This window comes from Acartia tonsa, chromosome 2 (assembly GCF_053477335.1).
Source record: "Acartia tonsa isolate MP-2025a chromosome 2, ASM5347733v1, whole genome shotgun sequence".
NCBI lineage: Eukaryota > Metazoa > Arthropoda > Copepoda > Calanoida > Acartiidae > Acartia > Acartia tonsa.
The window spans coordinates 38,738,860-38,759,251 of record NC_137261.1 but is presented as its reverse complement, the minus strand read 5'-3'; the positions used below and the strand labels follow the sequence as shown (position 1 = coordinate 38,759,251).

Sequence of the window (20,392 nt, the reverse complement as noted above, 5' to 3'; positions counted from 1 at the left end):
ATAGATAGATAGATAGATAGATAGATAGATAGATAGATAGATAGATAGATAGATAGATAGATAGATAGATAGATAGATAGATAGATAGATAGATAGATAGATAGATAGACAGATAGATAGATAGATAGATAGATAGATCGATAGATAGATAGATAGATAGATAGATAGAAAGAGAGAGAGAGAGAGAGAGAGAGAGAGATTGAGAGACAAACCTAATCTACATAGAAATGATGTCTTATTCCTTTATAAAACTAGGAACATAGGGGTTGTTTCATAGAAGATTATTATTAGCAATTAATGCGCACTGCAAAGTAGATGCTCACTGGTAAATTTCGTAATGATTTTTAGAAGTCTTTTTAAAATAAAAACCGACCAAATAACACTAAACATAATGTTGTGTACTTATTAACTTAAAAAACATTGTAGCTTACTTTTTTGATATTAGAAATTTGAAGTGATAAAATTTTTATGTGGGGGTACAGAAGGAATAATTGTTCTTCCATTGACCTATCCAAATATTTCTGAAAAACCTGACCATTTCTATTTATTCCATTTCATTTTTTTAATAATATTTTCCTCACGTTGTTTCTATCGGATAAAGAATATAAATATAGTATTTGTGACATTTTCTGTTTTAACTTTTTTTTAATGGCCTAATTTTTTTCTGTGGTTAATTAGTCTATCATTTTTTAGAAAACCACATAGCTATCAATTCGATTTTACAAAAAAAAATGTGTATAAAACCACCTGACAATATTTCTATTCTTTCTAATCTTGTTTTAGCTACAAATGGTATACTGTCCCTATTGCACCTATTACCACTCCTGATCATATAGTTTAATTAGTTAATCCCCTTTTCAAAGTGTCAAAAATACTCTTTAAAGAATTTGAATTAATTTGTTTTTTTTCTTCTACTTAATGCTAACATAAATACAAGTTTTTCAATATTTACTTCTAAATCTTAAGTTTTTGAACCTATCTTATTTTTTAACATTACAATTCAAAATAAGATTGCTTTATCATTATTTGAAAACTTTTTTATCAAGATAGTACATAGACGTTTTTTTTTTAAATACGTGAGTCATAATTTCTAGACCTTACTTGATTTTTTAACCACTTATGTTGAGTCAAACAGTACGCAGAGGGATGAAAACATTTTTTTTTGCTTGGTATACAAAAATTAGAAACATCTAGAGAGAGAGAGAGAGAGAGAGAGAGAGTGTAGAAAGTAAATAAAAATGATTGTAATTCTTAGACAAATAACTTGTAGATAATTCAAATACATGTTTTGAATAAGTACTTTAAGCTTTATTAAAAACGCTAATTTAAGTGGCTTTTATTTTAATCATTTGAATTTTAATTTTCATTGTATGGTGTATTCATATGCTTAATTAGGATTTATTGGGGCATCGGAGCAGGTTTATACAACCAACTGAATTTTAAAGTCACAATATGAAAATTCTCTGAGGCTTAAATGCTGCCGAGCCCTAGCTTTTATGTTATACAGCTTTTGGGTAATCTCTAAAAAAAAAAAAAATTCCTAAACTTCCAAAATTGTTTTACATAATTATAAATTTCTTAATAATAATTGTAATTCCTAAAGCAACAAGTTATCCGTTTTGGCGTATCTAAATCTAATTGCTTATTAAGTGCATGATTATGCAATCAAACCCTTTGATTGCACGACCTTTGTCTTGCACTCCTATCTACATATTCTTGGAAAAATGTTGCGCCTGTTTTGTGTCAAAGTATTCTCCCTACTCTAACTATCTATGTATTGCAACTGACATAACATCAGAAGGAATCTTTTTTAATGTCTTTACTTTACTTACATTGTTTATTTGTGTGAATGGGTTTCCAATATTAACTTGAAAGTTAATAGGCCTATTGTTAAAAGCGAATCTTTTCTATAATTAGGGTCCGTCCGTCCGTCACAGAGAGTTGGCTCTTTTCGTTAATTTAAACAGGTTAGAATTGTCCTATCGAATCCAAACTTTGCATGATGATTCCTATAGTAGTTAGGTACAATTAAGAAAGCGTAGTAACTCTATAAACAATACCAGAATGTCCGTACATCCATTTTAAACATGTCGATTTTTAACTTTTTTGACAACAAATTTTTGTATGTTAAAATTATCCGATTCTTCTGATTTTTTGAAAACTGATTCCTATTACAACAAGGTACATTGTTATAAGCGAAGCATCTCTATAAACAAGTCCCAAAAATGTAAGTATGTCTTTAAACAGTATCATCTATTTATGCAGTTTTGCAACAAATTTTCTTAAAATATTGTTTGTACTGATGCATTAATATTCTGCTAATTCAGTTCTGACAATCTACAAGTGTTAATGTTCGTTTGTCCTTCCATTTCAGAGCTTCGCTTTTATGGATGTTGTCATCCTTGTTTTAGTATGTTTTATGATATGTTAAAGTTTTGACTATTTTTTCTACACCTTAGAATTAGGAACGTAGCAAGTATCCCTTAAAAATACTTTTTGTTTTGAACCAAAGATTTAAAAAAAAAATAATTCTAATATTAAAACTCCTTTATCTTATAGACCCAGCTTAACAATATACCATGACTCTTATTTATATGTATTTCCTTTAAGGGGTAAATAACACAATTCTAAGATTTTTTTTTATAAATATAGTCTAATAAGTAAAAACTTTGTGATATAAATGTTACATATAGTTCAAGTATTTGAAAAATTAGAAAAATTTTAGGAAGAATATTTAGAGAAATTTCTTCCACTTGAGTTAAAGTCGCAAAGCCTGGTAGAAAAAAATTAATATATAAATGGGTAGAAATCTAAATTTCTCCATCAGACAGCGTCTGGACACCAAACAAGGTAAAGCTTCTATAATTCTAAAAGATAAGGAAAAATCCCTTGAAATTTAACTTTTATAAATGTCGGACTCAAAAATTAGATAAAGATTTTATTTGGTAAAAACGATTGAAGGCTTTTAAAAATTGTTTTAGAACAAAAAAAAACATTTGCAAAGGCGAAGACATTTCTCTTTTGAAGAGTATAACTTATATTATACTTACAATCTTTATGAATAAGTAAAGGGATCTGTTTGTGAGTGTGCGTGTACCAAAGTATATTACTAAGTACTGAACTGATATGGTTCCGCTTTACAATGTAGCTTCTATTAGGTCCTGGGAAGGTTTATAACTAATTTGGGTGTCGCTACCACCGACCCCCCCACCCCTAAGATAAATTGTACCTAAAAAAAAATTCTCAAGAGACCTCTTGACGCGTAGCCGCTTGTAACTTATTTTATACGTACAATGGAAATAATAAAGTATTAGTTTTTGAATCGAGATGTTTGTTTAGGATGAAGGGTATCGTAATTTTATTTGTTGCCTGTCTGGCCACCGGCAGCATGGCCATGCTGGACCAGAACACCAAGGACATGATGAACAAGTTCAACTTGTACTCCATGTGCTTTGGTAAGGAAGCAGCCAAGAAGCACTACAAGTCAATCATGGAAGCCTGCCACTACTGCATGGATGTCTCCACCCCTAATGCCCTCTTTAATGAGGTAATTATATGATTTTAACTGGTACTTGTTATCGTTTTTGAATCATTTTAACAAAAAAATCAAGGTTAAAAGGTATATAATGCATAGATGATATATTTATTTCATTTTAAAACAATTATATTTTACAGGTTGACAGCCTTTCTGGAAACGAAGTTGAAGTACTGAAGGGTCTATTGAGCAACCCTGCCCTTGCCCAGCTTATCATGGCTTCCACCAATCTCAGGTATTTTCATTTTTTAAATAATAAATTTTTTCCGCATAATGTCAAAACATTAAAGAAAATTGTCTGGTTTTACAAGTCTCGTGTGACAAAAATAAAAAAAAAGAAAATATTTTTATTAATTGATTTATTTATTCTTGTTTTTAGAAGAAACAAGCGCGAAGTTGACCTGAACGAGCTGAAGGACAACATCCAGGACCACAAGATGGAGATGATGACCAAGATCGGTAACCTGACCTGTGTCCTTACCCAGATGAAGGTATTGACTGCTGATGGCAACATCAACATGGATTCTTTCAGCTACTCAGCTCTTAAGGCCAAGAAGATGGAGAACGCTGGCAGAGATGATGACTTTGTTAGAGCTATGGAGACTGGACTCTCTGACTGTAATGCAATCTCCCAGAGCTGGCCCCAGAAAACCTTGGACAGACACCCTCTGATGGCTGCCTATGGCAGACAGTGCGTCTTCTTTGAGTGCATGCACAAGATCAAGGAGAAGATGTGCTACCAGTGGTGCTTGTATGAGGGCGTCAAGGAGATGCACGGTATTGACACCGGCAGAGTTGATCTTGGTATTCCTGGCAACAAGTTTGATGTTGCCACAGGAGTTCACATGGTTATGCATGAGAATGCCCCTAAGGAGATGAGATTTGTTGAGAAGTTTTTCTGGGGCAAATCTGATATGATGTAATTTCAATAATTAAAATAACCAACATCAAACTTGTTTTTTTTTCTCCATTTGTAAACAAGATTTAGCCATTTTTAACGAAATGCATCTTGATTTTCAACCTGTTTTAACCATTTTAAATTAATTAAAAAATTTTAATAGGTTTAAAAACTGCAGGCAGCTGAAACATTTTAATTTCTTTCAATGTTCCTGTGATAATTTAATTGTAATTTTCTGTTCAAATAAAAGTTAAAAAAAAAAATTTTTCTATTTTTTTTAGTAATTTGTTTTACAATAGTAATGTTAACATACAACATAAACTTAAATTATTAAAACATAAAATAATGCATTAAACGCTTTTGACAGGTTGCAAAATTTTAAAAAAATATGGAAGCCAAAGAAAAATTTTCAGACTTAAAATTATCCTTTAATGGCCCTTGACTCAAAGAATTATTTTTAAAATTTTATATTTTCATTGTTAATAAAAGAACGATTTTGGTGTGGCATCTTTATAAAGCAAAGCAAAAAGATTGAAAACTTAAACAAACTACCGTGTTTGAGAATAGGTAACAAATAAATTAGTAGTTTAAATAATTCATAAGTTTTGGCCACATGAGCCTTGCAAGGTTTGCCTGGTCTAGAGTATTATACCTGGATTCTGGATTGCTTGAACACTTTAATTTGTTATTTTTTGCTATTAGGGGATATTTTAGTAGTTTATATTCTTTCATTGATTTTGATTTGTTAAAGTCAAAATTATATATTTCTCTGTACCTGCATGATCTTGTAAGGTTTGTTGGCATCATGTGCCCACCAAAATGGGGATATTATAATAAAAAATTTCTAGTTGTGTGAAGTTATTTCATAAAAACAATTAATTGATGTTAAGCATTCTATTGTTTACAACCAGAAAACCGAATTGACCAATATCCCTATACTGGGAGGGGGAAGGGAAATTACTTCACCCTCCCCTCTGCTATCTCTGATTCCATAGTTTAAACAAAAACAAACTAAAAATTAAAGTTGCTTGAAATTTTGAAATGAAAAATAAAATCAATTTTACCGCCACGGCCTTATATTTCGGTTAAATTCGGCAGCCGCAAGTAAGCTCTAAATTTAACCCGTTTGGATGCTCTGAAATTTTTTTAAAAAAGGGATTGCCATATTTGCGTCAAGTATATCTACTTCCAACTAATGTTTTAAATAGTACAGGTTAATTTCCCTGACACTTACAGGCGGCTAACGCGCAGCTGCCGAGTCCTGAAAAGTAAAAAAGTATTTTAACCATCAAGTCTGTAGTGTAAATTGTTTTCTTTTTCTTTTTTTTGAAATCAAATATTTATTTTTAATTATTCTTATTAATTTAACATCTTAAATGTAAGATTTGAAGCGGGGCGAGTTGGAAGAAGTATATGGAGTGAAAAAAAACCTGACACAAAAAAGGGGTGAATTAAACCACCCCTAAAAAGAAACTTTACTGCTATGATAAAAAACTTTATTAAATCTTATTTTTAATGCCCTGCAAGTTAGAGCAAATGGTTATGAGTATCAGTCAACATCCTTCAATTTAATTAATAGTAATCAAACTACTTTTAACCCTTACCGGTCACGCCCCTTTCCGGATCCTTTTATCTCTGCTCCTAATAAAGCTAGAAGGCTAAAAGTTTGTGTGTATGACCCCTGCTTGAAAATCAACTTCTGACTATAAGGTAGTCAAAGTAACTTTTCGCTTCCTTCATCCTTTTATTTAACAACCTTTGTTTTTAGGTACTTTTTAACTTTAAAACTATAAACGGCTGTAATTTCCTTATTGTTAAAGCTAGAAAAACAATTACTTATGTAAATCTTAAAACATAAATTTCGGCGGCGTATGTTAATACGTATGTTAGAAACATGTTTGAAAATCTTAAGTTTAAAATTCAAATTATATAAGTAAAAAGTCAGGACCTGCAGGATCATACCTTTAAACCTAAAAATTAACTTAAACGCCTATATTTCATATGAGGATGTAATAGTATAGGATATTTTAGTATTTTGGTAACATAAAATGCTTTGTTTGAGTAAAAAAATATTTTTAGATTTTACCTGGATGACGCTGCCAGGTTTGCTGGCATCCTGTGCCCACCCTGATGGAGAAATTAAAAAACTCTTAGTTATGTGTAATAACCATATTTAAAAGTCACTCATGTATAGACTTATATCTTTTACATACAGAATTTGAAATAAAAAAAACGAAGGGTTAATAGTCAATGAGCATGAACAAATTATATTGGTTGCCTAACTTTGTAAATATGTCACAGTTCTTCTCATATAATTGCAGTTTAAATGATAATTTCAGGAAACCATTCTGTAAAACTCAACCCTTCCATACACTAAATTGTATTGAATTGAAATTCTCTACTATGAAACAAGAATGATTAGGTCCATTGGTATTTGAAATAATACCGACAATTGAGAGTGTTAAAGAAAGAAGAAAGAGGAAGTTAAAGATGAGGAAACAATATAAATAAAATATAAAAAGAAAGAATAAATAATAAAAAAAAACACATAACAGAGGATCTCGAACCAATCATATAAATTTCAAGAAGGGGTTAAATTATTATTCTGGCTACCTAATTATAGAGGGGGGGGGGGGGGGGTCCGTGCGCTAATGCGTCTAAAAAATCAGGCAGTCTATTCTAGGGGGTCAATCTTTCTAAGTATAGCTTTGGTATAAAATGAAATGAAATATTTATTTCATGACACATGCACAAAAATGTATATACATACCATGATATAATCACAAACAAACAATAAAATTGATCATGATTACTTACATGTTACAGTTAAATAACAAAGGTAATATTATTTTCCCCGAATTCGTCTTGGAGAGTAGAAAAATTTGTTTTAAAAATATTGATCTTAGCCAGAGAAATACTAAAATAACTGTAAAGTTAAGATAATTTCTGCAAAATTCTGTTGGTTTCGATAGTTATTTTAGGATTTTACCTTTCATTTTTATTCACCAATATAGATTTTATGGCATTTTAAAGTTAGCAGGACGCTCCAGGATCCAGGTACCTCTGGTGCCAGGTATACCTGTTAACAGCCAGAGAAAAAAAGGAAGAGAACTTTTATTTTTATAAAATAGGGTTTATTAATATAGAGAAATATCAGTTATAGGAACTTTTGGGGGGAAGAGATGCTTATTCTCATAACAGTAGTTTGCTTTTCATATCCCAGGTAACATACATTAAAGACGGAACGACAGACAGGTGGATGTAAACCAGTCTATATTATGAGAGAAATAAAAAGTGACTATATTTCTGAATGTATATTGTTTGCTTTAGGTTTACATAAAAAAAAATCTTGTGTAAACCAACAAGCTTAGATAACAAAAATAATGAATCAGTTTATTGTTTTAACTATAAGTGGTAAAATTTTTACCTAACTAAGAATATGTTAGTTGGGATGAAATGTAATTTTCGTAAAAGCTTTATAAAAGCTCTTAATTATAAAGCACTTTATCAAAATTAAATATAACCAAATTTGGGTTCAATATCCTTTACTTAAAAGACAAATATTACCTTTAGAGTAAATACCAAATTGAATTACTCTTTGACCTCTATTACAAGGCTTGAAAACAAACCATGACTGTTAATAGTGTACACATTTCCCTACAGGGATGAATATAGAAACTTTTATAGATATAAAAAAAAATATGCTAATGCAGTGGAAAATTTTAAATTAGTACCTATTCATTAAAAATTATTTAGGGAGAAATATTTTTGAGAAATCACTTCCACCTAATATCAAGCTCAAATTGAATATATAAATGGGTTGTAATCCTAATTTCTCTATCAGATTTTATCTGGACTCCAAAAGAGGTAGACCTTCTTCATTTGAATAAATACACAACAAAATTGAATTAATTCTTTAGTGTTTCTTTGATAGTAAAATTATTAAGAATTTACTTTCTCTTTTGAATTTAATATCTTTTTAGGATGAAGGGTCTTTTAATTATATCTGTTGCCTGTCTTGCAACTGGCAGTCTGGCCATGCTGGACCAGAACAACAAGGACATGATGGACAAGTACAACTTGTTTGTCTCTTGCTTTGGTGAGAAGTCAACTAAGCAGTACTACAAGGCTATTATGGATTCCTGTCATTATTGCATGGACGAAGCCACCCCGAATGACCTGTTCAATGAGGTAGGTCAATATGAAATGAATGTTTTACATTGAAATATTTAGTATTAACAATACAATTTCTCTCATCTGAAAGTTCTAACTTTTTTTTAGTTTTGAATTTCATATGATAATGCATTTTGTTATACTAACGTATACGCCTCTAGGGGCCTCTAGAACATTTGTGGTTGGGAAGGGTATTTGACTCCCCCTCCCCTTAATATCAATTTTTAGTCTTAAAAAGTATAAACTTTCGGAAGACTTCTATTTTAAATGAGAACAATATCGTTCAGTGATTAGCAAGATTCTCCGGCACAAACAGACAGAGATATCCTGTTATTTTTAGGTTGATAGCCTTTCTGGAAATGAAGTTGAAGTTCTGAAGGGATTGTTGAGTAACCCGGCTCTTGCCCAGCTTATCATGGCTTCCACTAATCTCAGGTATGTAAAATGATGATATTATTTTAACAAATTGGCTATTTATTATAAAGGCTTCCTTAAAAAGTTTTATATATTTTTTTCTAGGCCAAATTTTTGCAATTGCTTTAATATGAAATTTAAAGGAACTAAACAATCAATGATTCTATATTTTAGAAGAAACAAGCGCGAGGTTGATCTTTATGAGCTGAAAGACAACATCAAACACCACAAGATGGAGATGATGACCAAGATCGGTAACCTGACCTGTGTTCTCAACCAGATGAAGATACTGACAGCTGATGGCAACATCAACATGGATGCCTACAGCTACAGGACCCTGAAGCAGATAATGACTGAGGAAGCTGGCAGAGACAATGACTTTTTAAGAGCCTTGGAAACTGGATACTCCGACTGCAATGAGATCTCTCAGAGCTGGCCACAAGCCACTCTTGACAGACACCCCTTGATGAAGGCCTATGGCAGGCAGAAAGTTTTCCTGCACTGCATGCACAAGCTTGAGGAGAAGATGTGCTACAAGTGGAAGGTATACAAGGGCATGAAGGAAATGTACGGTCTGGATACTGGCGAGGTTGATCTTGGAATTCCCGGCAACAAGTTTGATGCTGCAATGGGAGCTTTTATTGTTAAGCACGAAAATGCCCCTAAAGAGATGAAGTTTGTTGAGCACTTCTTCTGGGGTAAATCTGACATGATGTAATTACATCGAAATTTTTAAGAATTAGTTTTAATGTAAAATAGTAATATTTGAAGAAAAAAACTAAATAAGGCAGCTCAATCATTCCTTAACAATCTTTCAATATTGCTGTGATAATCAAATCTGTGTAACCTCTGATTTTTTGGATCAATACAAGTTTTAGGATAATTTGTTGTTTATGTTTTTGTTTTGTCTTGTTTACTCTCTGTTGAAAAGTTTATTTAGACTCACAATACAGAAGAAATCATTATGTGCACTTCTTGTGTACAACGTATTGTCATACAATATTCAGAATTAGTTACTAGCTTAAACGTTTCTTTAGTTAACTATAGATTATATATATAGATAGCATTTATATTTACATTTTGAGTAATCTAAGACTGTTTATATTGGATGTACTCTAAGACTTATCTATAATACAAAGTAGAACGATGTCTGTCCGTCTGTCTGTCCGTCTGTCCGTCTGTCCGTCTGTCTGTCCGTCTGAAGCTTAAGATCTCAGTAACCACTGAACCGATTGGGCTCTACTCTTCAGGGAATATACCTACTGGTCCTGTGATGGTTTTAAGCTATTTTCTTGGGGGGTGGGACACCCCCAACCCCCCCAAAAAATGAAAAATACCCCCCCCAAAAAATTTTTTTTTTTACTTTTTCTTTTTAAATCTAAAATAATAAAAAAATTAGGTTGATCAAACCTCTTGGGGCAAAGCCCCTAGAGGCTAGGGTAGAAGCCGCTAGTATAAACATATAGTACATGCCAAAGTTTAAATACAGCTAAACTATAAAAAGCAATAAGCATAAAATGTTTTTTTTTTACACAACCTTTATCATATTTGCAATGGGTTCATATGTGTAGCACATGTAAAACAGCCAAGTTATTATTGATATTCATTTTGAAAAAGGGTGGAATATAAGCCTCAAACAAAAAAAATGAATATCCTGTTAAAAAACTTAATTATAGTCCTAAAAATTCTTTTTATTTTCCCTTTTTTCTTCTTCAGAATTTCAACGAGAAGGGTTGACGCTTGCTAAAACAACCCTTTTTCAATTTCCATTTTAAATGCATACCAACGAATGTAACTGCAATGTTAATGTATAACCATAAACATTAAACTTTCCAACTTTATGCAATTTAGCGAGTAGTATAGAGCTCAATAATAGAGTAATAATGTCCTTAATATTTTAACTTGTTTCGAAGCTAATAGCAAATAGATTCTCACTGTTACAGGACTAATCACGTACAACAGACTCAAAAAAAGAGAGATAGCTTATTAATGAAAATCCAGAAAGAGATCAAAATGCAAAAGTTACAGAGAAATTATCTAGGGCCCCAAAAATCCCGTCTTTTTTATGTTGATTTTTATTTTTTTCTCGATATATTTTTTATGGATAAAATTATTCTTGTTCGAATATTGTAAAAAGATGCATTTTATTTTTACGTAGCAAGTTCTAAATTTAGACAATTTCCTGCCTTTTAATTGATTTTACTTTATGGTTTATGCAAAGCAAATTATTAGCATTTATTTTGACTATTTCTAATCTAAATGTGAATTTAATCTATCTATCTGTCTGTTTCTTTCATAAGATACAGCTAATGGCTAGATCGATTGGTTTCTATTTTTAATGAAGCTTTATTTTGGGTCATAAGTCCCTTTCTGATAAGAATCGTCCTTATATATGATCTTAGCTACGATTTTGAACACAATGGGTTTAAGATTAACCACATACCCTCAAAGGATTACCACATTATTACCCAAAGTCAAAGTGATTAAAGCCAAATTATCAAACATATATGAACAAAGGTTTTTTCCTCATCAATTTAAAATATACTACCAACTTGTAGGGTAGCTTTGCTGCCAAAATATACTTAAGATACGCACATTTCTTTATTCTAAATACATTAAAATTTTTTTTACAATTACACAATTTAAAATTCTGTTTCAAGATTTTGATTAATATTTATTTTTGTTCATATTCTTTTCTTTTGTAGAACCAGGAATAAAGATTTGAACTGGGAAGATTCTCGTACACAAGGGCGAAAAGTAACCTAAAATACGCCATACATTTTATAGTTATTTTGTTCTTTCCCTTAAAGTATCTTCTGATCACAGAACCCTCCTCCCGTATTTTTAGAAAAATTGAAAATAAAAAGATAGGTTGAAGGGGGGGGGGGGGGGTAAGGTAAATTACTTTTTTGTGTCTTAATGTAAACACTTGATGTATTTACTATATACTTAACTTACTCTTAAAGATTACTATACTTTTATTGACGTTTTTAACAAAAATGATCCACGAAAGTTACCTTCACATTAAAATTGTTAGATTGATGAAAATACCTTATAGGGAAAGCAAATCCTTCATAGGCCATTTGATAAACAGATTCTGAATAAACCTCACCCTCTGTCCAATTGAAGAGACACTATTTTTGTAATTAATAGTAAATAATCAATTGGTGCTTTCCTACAAAGTGCTGGTTGAGCACTAATAAAGTCTCACCCCCTTTGTTTTTTCATGAATTAGATTGAAAACAAGACGGGTGATATTGATCCCTAAGTCTAACATATGCGAGGTCAACATCTGCGGTGCCCTAACCATGGGGGGCTACACAGAACTCAAAATAACCTTACCTAACTGGATCTAAAGCAATAAACAAACAAACGAAAAATTACCCCCCTCCTCCTGAATTTCAATTAATTTGAAAATAAGAAGTTAGGGGTGGTCAAGAGGGCACTCCAAACATCAAGCAAATAAGTGTAAACTAAAATAGTGTCCCTTTAATTTGTTCTTGTCTTGATCTCACATAGTTTTCATTATCTTCTTCCTCGTAATACTAGAAACAATATAATTTCATTAATGGGGTTGAGATGGAAGGGAAACACTTGACTGCAAATTAGACTGGTACCCAAAGTAACAATAACAGTAACTGTTAATAATTATTACATTGGCTTGAGAATTTTTGGAACTTTAAGAAAACTTTTATTAAATCTAAATTGGTTGGTATACACTTTCTACAAAAGACGTATTTTTTAATTTTAGAATAGGAGGTACTTCAATTTTTCGTCGATTGTCTTATTCCTTAAGATCCCTGAACTAGGTGAAGTCTAAAGGCATCGTTCTATTATAAGATAGATTATATTTAAAACAAATAAAATTTGTGTTCTTTTTGATTACCTAAACTAAATCCTTATTCCAAGATACAAAGCAAGGCTCCCTGGTAATCGTTGGCATAAAGGGATCTATTTTAGTTGATTCTTACTTATTTAATTATTTATCCATTAAGTTTTTTCAAGTGATTTTATAGATGGTCTAGTTTAAACTCAAATTTTGCATATCATAAATGCACAAAGTGTATAAAATAAAAACTATTAAGATTTTGCAAAGAAAAGTAAGTGTTGAAAAAAATAAAAGTTAAACACTCGAGCATTATCCTTTCTTAATTAAACTTTAAAAAACCTTTTTTCTGCCCACTCTACTTAATAATAAGATGCAGAATATCAGCTCATTTCTTGTTTAACTTATGGATCTTTAAATAAAACTAAGAGAAAAACATTTTATTATGTTATTTATAGGATTCTAAAGAAATTTTTGTATAAACCAAACTGCATAACTTTTGCACCACTTTTGACGTCATATTCTCTGTCTCTTTTTTTAGGGGTTTCTTTCCCACATCTCCAATCATCTTCCTCATTATATGACGTCACAGGAATCAAAAGTGGTGCAAAAGTTATGCAGTTTGGTCTTCGTCGTTGTCTAAAAAGAGGTTCAATCTGAGAATACATTTTTTCTATTTTCAACTTGTAAATGTGTTTGAACAGTTTTATAAACTGCAGAAGAGATTAAAAATCAATTATTTCAGAATTTTCATTCTCTACAAAGTTGTATAATGTGAAAATAATCAAGGATAGCTAGCAGCACCAAAGATAAAAAAATCTCAGATTTTTTTTAATATCTTTAATATACTGCTCATAAACAATACTTAAAATGACTGTCATATATACGGACAGTCATACAAAATAATGGACACAAAGCCTCATACAACATAACTGTGTTTATTAAAATGACCCAAAAAATATACACTATACATACATGAATTGAAAAATATAACATTAATTTTACTTAATTAATATAGCCATTCTAGAGATCTTTTAAGAAATAGTCTATCCATTGTTTAGAATATCCATTGAGAAATTAGGATAGTTCTGTAGCCAGTGAAACTTATACCAGAGAAAGTTAAAAACAATATTGATTTTTGATTAACGATCTAAACTTTGCAAAATTAAAAACTTTGTTTTTCACACCAAAGTTTGTTTTATGTTTTAAAATTCGTGGAAATGAAGATATTAAATGGTTTGAATTTTCATAAATGCCTTTTAATGCCTGTTTTGAAAATAAAACAAATTTGAAAGCGAACCTACTTTAGAACTTTATTAATCTCTCATAATAATGGATTTATTATTACTTGGATCTTACACCATGTACCCTAATTAAGTGACACTCGTAGCTGGCTAAAATAAGGATACCCCCCATCACCGCTCTTTATCGTATCCTCTCCGCTACTACTGGATGAACGAAATGGCCAATACATGAGTTCCATGTAGGCAAACTAAATAGACGACAATTTTTCCCCTGTCATAATATCTACATATGTATATTCCATAACCATTCTGATATCGTTCCTACGTTAGAATAAGTCGAGTTTATTAGTAGCGAAGCTACTCTATGATTTGAAATGTTCGTTTGTCCGGCCGTCCGTCTGTCCGTCTGTTAGAGACAAAGTGGGAGAAACGTGATTTTCTCGGCTCCTATAAAAGATAGAAAGTTGAAATTTTCATGGATTAAATATGTTAACATTCTTCATATTTTCACCAAGATTAGTCAATTAATTGGGGTGCTAGATCGATTCCTACATTTTTAAGTTTTCATGATTTTCTCAACACCTATTCAAGATAGACGGCTAAAATTGTCAGGGATTATTTTGCCTTTTGGTTGGGGTGCTAGTTTGATTCCTAGATTTTTATGTTTTCATGATTTTCATTACTCCTATTCGAGATAGACGGCTGATATTTTAAGGGATAAAATAAGTTTACAATTAACATATACCCACAAAGTTTCATTGAGATTTGCATATTGGTTAATGTGCTAGATCGTTTCCTAGATTTTCACGTTATAAATCTTACAAGGTTTCGTGATTTTTTTTGTTTAATATTTTTTCCGGATATCTATCAATAATTTTGAGCTTATTTGTGTATAATAAATGTCCAAATGGATTCTGAGTTCCTATATAAAATTACTAGCGGCTACTCACCCAGCCTCTAGGGGCTAGAATAATATCTTAAAGCCCTCTGAAAATTGAATAGCCTTAAACCATCACATGAGTAAAGTAATGCTTACCTTAAAAGAGAACTCAATCGGTTCAGTAGATCTTAAACTTTAGACAAAAACTTTTACTGCTTTATATAATGGGATTTACCATATAATCTTGTTTAACTACCATACCATATTCTAATAACTCTGCAGGGATACTCTGAGGATCTGCCATTGTGTAGTGAAAAGTTTCCATAAAGTAAAAACAATTGCCTGCATATATCTGAAAATTGACGAGACACCATCATTATATTATAATTCTAACCGCTGAACCGATATGGTTCTTATTCATAGTGAATCGTCCCATGGCTCCAAGGAAGGTTTATAACTATTTAAGGATACCTACGCCCTCTCAAAAGAAATAATCACAAAAATTGACCCAACAAACTGCTTTTTTAACATAAATTGAAAGTGAAGGGTCTACTTCCGCCCCCCTCTCATTACCTCGGGTGCCCATTAAGGCCTCTGGGGGCATAGCCGCAAGTAATAAATATTTTAACATCTGACTTCATTTAGTTTGTTTTGTTTATTGAAAAATTGAAGATGATTACAGTCCCTCCACAGATTATGACGTCATACGATAGAATAACCTATGAGAGGCCAGTTTACACTGTAATTGACCAATGGTAAAATTTATGCTGGCCTCTCATTGGTTATTTTATCGTATGACATCATAATCTATGTCATCTTCTGAAAAATTATTTTTTTAATCTTTAATTATGCCAAATTTATTAATATACGTACATGTTTGTTATGTAAATCTATTCGTAATCTAATAATTGATACTCTGTTTGTTTCACTTTCATATTACTCTCTTTATATGGTCAAAGACGGCCTTTTTTCGAATTCTTAAATAACGCATGTTTTTTTAAATTTATTAAACCACTTAAAGATAAATTAAAAAGTTTAACTAGTCACAATTAAACATTTCTTTGATAACTAAATGATATATATTTGTGGTCAGAATGTTATTATGTATTATCATTTCAAGTTTTTAGGAGATAAGAAAAGTATGATGATATTTTACCCATATTATCGTATTATTAGCTACGCATTATCTTTAAATTATTGAACATATTTTATATTGTGAAATAAGGTCTTGAAGTTGGCTTACAAATTGCTCAAATTTTTATGATAAACATAAATATTATTGGTCTAGAAATTGTTTTAGACAATTCCAGAATATAGGGTAAAAAGATGAAACCTCACCAGGTACACGGGGCTATTAAAGGCCAAAAATAAACTGGAGGCGGAGCATTGAAGAGACCCTAACAAGGTTAGAAAATGGAGGGATGGATCGACTTCCCCTTCAGTGACCCGCGACTGTGCTGGTTATCGTGGGAGGTGAGGGGACCGAGTATTGACTCAATACCGTGTCAAAACTAAAGACACATGAAAAATGGTTCCTACTGCTGTTATGTCAAATGCGCGACATTAAAAGTTGACCCAGAACAGGTGCAAATGATTACCATGCATGCACAGTTAGGCCTTTCAGACAATGTTTGTGGAATCAAAGAATTTGTTGTCTGTTGGATGTTACATTACTGATTAAGCACATTAAACATGTTCAATGGGCGTGGAGAGGCTAAAGTGCCCCCAGTGACTAACAAACCATGTGTAAACGTCTGAAAATTAAAACTGTTAAGAACACGCCTCACTTGCAAAATTTCATTTTCAAATATTTGAGTACGATAATATTCTTTAAAAATGTTTTCATGCGTTTTTACGTGCTATAGCAAACATTTACAGTCAAGACAATTTGTCACTAATGAATTTGCAAAATTGTAAACTGTAAAAACTGTTGAATTTAAAGTAAATTTAATTGTTTGTCCGTTAAGATCTCGTACCACCATTGCACCGTTAATCTCCTTCATTTTTGGCGATTTCTTGCCGCCCTTTTCTAAATATAAGGGACACAGCCGCTATTTTTTTTAGATTTAACCTAATAATTACCTAATCTATAACTGAGTTCTAGGTTAAAATGATAAAAGATTAAAAATCACGAAACCTCTTCAAGATATTTTACTAATATACCTGTCATGTCATTGTTTTGCTTGCTTACACATAATTTACTGACAAACAACTTGATTCTTATTTTGTCATAGCTGATATTTTGATTCATATTTCAAGACATTTCCCCGATTTTTGCAACAAGTAGAATTTTAGAAAGTAAAATACTATATGGTTTGTAATTCTGTTTGTTTTGTTATTTATACCTTTTTATAAATTGTTTACCTTATGAAAGGATCATCTTTACAAAACAAATGAGAGGTTTTTGAACCAACAAAATTATTTTACCAATTCTTATATGCTTTATGCAATAATACGCAAATAAAACAAAAATATTCACTTAAGAGAGAATTATTGACGCATATATAAAGGTTATTCTAACAGTTCAATCGTTTGTCGTTAGTAAACAGTTAGTAGTGTACCCATTAAATTCATGCATAAGTGAAAAGAATAAAATTATTAAAAAAAGGACGTACAGAGCTTTTTGGAAGGGAGAATTCTTATTTTTTACACAAAACAAAAATAAATTATATATATATATATATATGAAGTTTTTTTCTTCTTAAAACTGCTCAAAAAAGTGACATGGCAGTTTTATCCCCTAGTGGCTGCCTGACATCTGCCCACAATGATTTAAAGATTTTTTTCCATACCTCAATAATACATTTCATGGATAGGGAAGTCTCACCCACAGAAAATTTTGTAGTCCTAATAATTATCATTGCAATGTATTGGGGGAAAGGGTTTCTTTTGCTTTATATAATAGTTATTAATCACATTGTATTTCTACATTGCTTTCTACATTTCATTACTATTATTAATTTTTTTTTGGGATGCAATTGATGAGATGCTACACGCTGAAAATACATTTATAATCATCATAGACATTACAATTTTAAAGAATATCTTTTTCGTAACTAAGCAAACAAATTCAAGTTAGGTACCAAATCCCCGTCCCTGAAAAAGAAATAGATATTTTTAGGCCCCTTCGGGGGTTAAAATATACGTACACTATTTGTAGTATTAGGGGATAAATCACACGTGGTTACAAGGACGCTATACAATTTTGAAAAAAAAGTATATGTTTACATTTAAAATATTTATATCATGGTTTTGAAACAATATAGAAGAAGGATTAATAGTAAGGTTACATAGATTTTGGATTAAATCAACAAGATAATTTTACAAATGGTATTATTAAGACTTATTGAATAGTTATGAATTTTGAGAAATTGGCTATAAGATTGTTTTCTTAGAAACGTGGTACAGCTTATTTTGTGGAATACTCAACCTTTTTATCGACGAAAAGTTACGGCTCCAAGCTGTTGAAATATATATAGAAATAAAATAAAAGCCAAGGAAGCAGAAAGAGGCGCCAGGGGAGGAATTGTTGGAGAGTAATGCTCCCATGACAAATTAAGAATGTGAAGTAGTGTGTTGGTTAGATACATTTGGTCATTGTTCTAATTAACTGATTAGTCATTATATTAGGGTTCTTGTAGAGTGGTATTATATTCTCTTGAATGCCTATTTCTGAATTCTTTACAGTTTTTACCTTAGAATGACCATTGAAAGGTATACCTGGCACCAGAAGTATCCTGTACTTGAAAGGATCACATTTTTTTGTAATTCTTAAAAGATATGTATAAAATGTTCAAGGGCTAATTAAAGCAGTATTTTTTCAGCTATAGAACTAAATTATAGAAATTCTATTTGGGTTAAACTCTGTATTTTTCGTTCCTCAATTAAAAAGATCTCTTTCATAAAGGTAATCTTATCTCTATTACTATAACTTTCAAATTTCCCTGGTTTTAACTGAATGAATTAACTGTTATCATCTATTTGTATGCACTTCAGCAGTTTGCACGACAACAATTTAAAAGAAGAATTAGTATAAGTGGCTGTAAAATAGTTGTAAAAATACACAAAAAACTATTTGGTTATTCTCATTATAACATAGGGCTATTAAACTTGATCATTTTATTCTTAATCTAATATTTTTTATTTGAATTTAAAAACGCCTACTTTTAATATCGATTTAAACATCGTAAACGAAATATTTCCAATATATTTATAACCTTATTCATTATACTTCCTCTGATTAAAAATATTTTCTACAGAACATATTATTTGACACAAAGTCAAACGTTTTACCTCACAAAGAGGGTGCTCTCCCTAAAAGTGACTACAGATCACTGCCAACGCCCCATAATTTTGAAAATAAATTGAAAATAACCTTTCCCATACCAACAGGGCTTTCTACTAACTATCATAACCTAACCTAACCTAACCTAACCTAACCTACCCTAAAGTTACAAAAAAGTCAGATAAACAAACTCCCATCATTATTTTTTAAATTTAGCTGGGGGGGGGGGGGGTTATGTGCTTAGCATGACGTGAGTGAAATTGCCCCAAACAGAATGTAAACCACTACGACTACGTACTAGAGCAAGAAAAATTAAATTCTTAGTTATACAACAAGGGAATGCAAATGTTATTTCCACATAAGGTAAACCTAAGGTATAAAATTTATATAGAAATAGTTCAACGGAAAATGTAAATATTTTCCAGATTATTGTTTTATATAGCTTAAACATATAGAATGAATGAAAGATTGATTTATGGTACCTAAAAATAATTATTGAGCAGTTCTGCTACTAAAAACTATGAGTAATCAAATTTGTGCAGAAAAAATGACTTGAAAAATTATGAATTATGATGGCCACTGCTTTTCACCAAATAGAGAAAATAGGAAACCGTCCAGATTTGTGAGATTGAATAATTTTCACCCCCCCCCCCCCCCCCCCACCCTAAACTTCATGAAACGGAATGTAGAGTGGTAAAACTTTTAAAGAAAATATGAATAGCAGGGTAAAGGAATAACTTATGTTTTTTAGAGTAGTTGATATAATTTTAGTTTAGAATAGGAAAATGTATTTTTTTAGAAAAATTTATTTAATTTCATAGATTAAAATTATACTTCTGTATTGTAGTAGACAAAATGGCATGTTAATACTCTATAAGCCATAAACACTTTTATTTATCGGTATTTCAAATATGTGTCAGTCATGACCACTTTTATACAAACTTGTATTCATTACCCAATTTATGTTTCTTCTGAGAACCACAACATTAATTTAAAGGAAAATTCCACCAAAAAATATTTGACAAAAAAATGTTTTGCCCCATCATCCTTTACAATAATGAAATAACTATTCTAGCCCAGGATTATAATAACTATAGACTAATAGTCCATTACAGCTGAGAGAATGAAAATATTTTT

The 20,392-nt window shown here is 31.1% G+C and overlaps 2 protein-coding genes and 1 long non-coding RNA gene across 3 annotated transcripts; 2 read left to right on the top strand and 1 right to left on the bottom strand.

Moving 5' to 3' along the window:
• Nucleotides 1-2,766: 2,766 nt before the first annotated feature.
• LOC145311770 (uncharacterized) lies at nucleotides 2,767-4,487 on the top strand. The gene is made up of 4 exons (XM_080150756.1): nucleotides 2,767-2,850; nucleotides 3,340-3,547; nucleotides 3,676-3,770; nucleotides 3,915-4,487. Exons 2-4 carry the CDS (start codon nucleotides 3,341-3,343, stop codon nucleotides 4,456-4,458), a joined length of 846 nt encoding a protein of 281 aa, XP_080006882.1. The 5' UTR covers nucleotides 2,767-2,850; nucleotide 3,340; the 3' UTR covers nucleotides 4,459-4,487.
• Nucleotides 4,488-8,187: 3,700 nt separating this feature from the next.
• Nucleotides 8,188-9,903, top strand: LOC145311771 (uncharacterized). The gene is made up of 4 exons (XM_080150757.1): nucleotides 8,188-8,300; nucleotides 8,417-8,624; nucleotides 8,947-9,041; nucleotides 9,195-9,903. The coding sequence occupies exons 2-4, from the start codon at nucleotides 8,418-8,420 to the stop codon at nucleotides 9,736-9,738; spliced, it is 846 nt and encodes a 281-aa protein (XP_080006883.1). The 5' UTR covers nucleotides 8,188-8,300; nucleotide 8,417; the 3' UTR covers nucleotides 9,739-9,903.
• Nucleotides 9,904-11,604: 1,701 nt separating this feature from the next.
• On the bottom strand, nucleotides 11,605-15,350 carry LOC145311769 (uncharacterized). The gene is made up of 4 exons (XR_013876788.1): nucleotides 15,206-15,350; nucleotides 12,510-12,565; nucleotides 12,072-12,137; nucleotides 11,605-11,782 (listed from the first exon to the last, which is right to left on the bottom strand). It is a non-coding gene; the product is annotated as an uncharacterized LOC145311769 (long non-coding RNA).
• Between the last annotated feature and the right edge of the window lie 5,042 nt (nucleotides 15,351-20,392).

What these genes read in the sequence shown, in the direction of transcription:
- LOC145311770 (XM_080150756.1), top strand. Translation starts at nt 3,341, where the DNA reads ATGAAGGGTATCGTAATTTTATTTGTTGCCTGTCTGGCCACCGGCAGC. An exon ending in CTAATGCCCTCTTTAATGAG is followed by an intron (nt 3,548 to 3,675) that starts GTAATTATATGA and finishes TATATTTTACAG; the next exon opens with GTTGACAGCCTTTCTGGAAA. An exon ending in ATGGCTTCCACCAATCTCAG is followed by an intron (nt 3,771 to 3,914) that starts GTATTTTCATTT and finishes TCTTGTTTTTAG; the next exon opens with AAGAAACAAGCGCGAAGTTG.
- LOC145311771 (XM_080150757.1), top strand. Translation starts at nt 8,418, where the DNA reads ATGAAGGGTCTTTTAATTATATCTGTTGCCTGTCTTGCAACTGGCAGT. An exon ending in CGAATGACCTGTTCAATGAG is followed by an intron (nt 8,625 to 8,946) that starts GTAGGTCAATAT and finishes TGTTATTTTTAG; the next exon opens with GTTGATAGCCTTTCTGGAAA. An exon ending in ATGGCTTCCACTAATCTCAG is followed by an intron (nt 9,042 to 9,194) that starts GTATGTAAAATG and finishes TCTATATTTTAG; the next exon opens with AAGAAACAAGCGCGAGGTTG.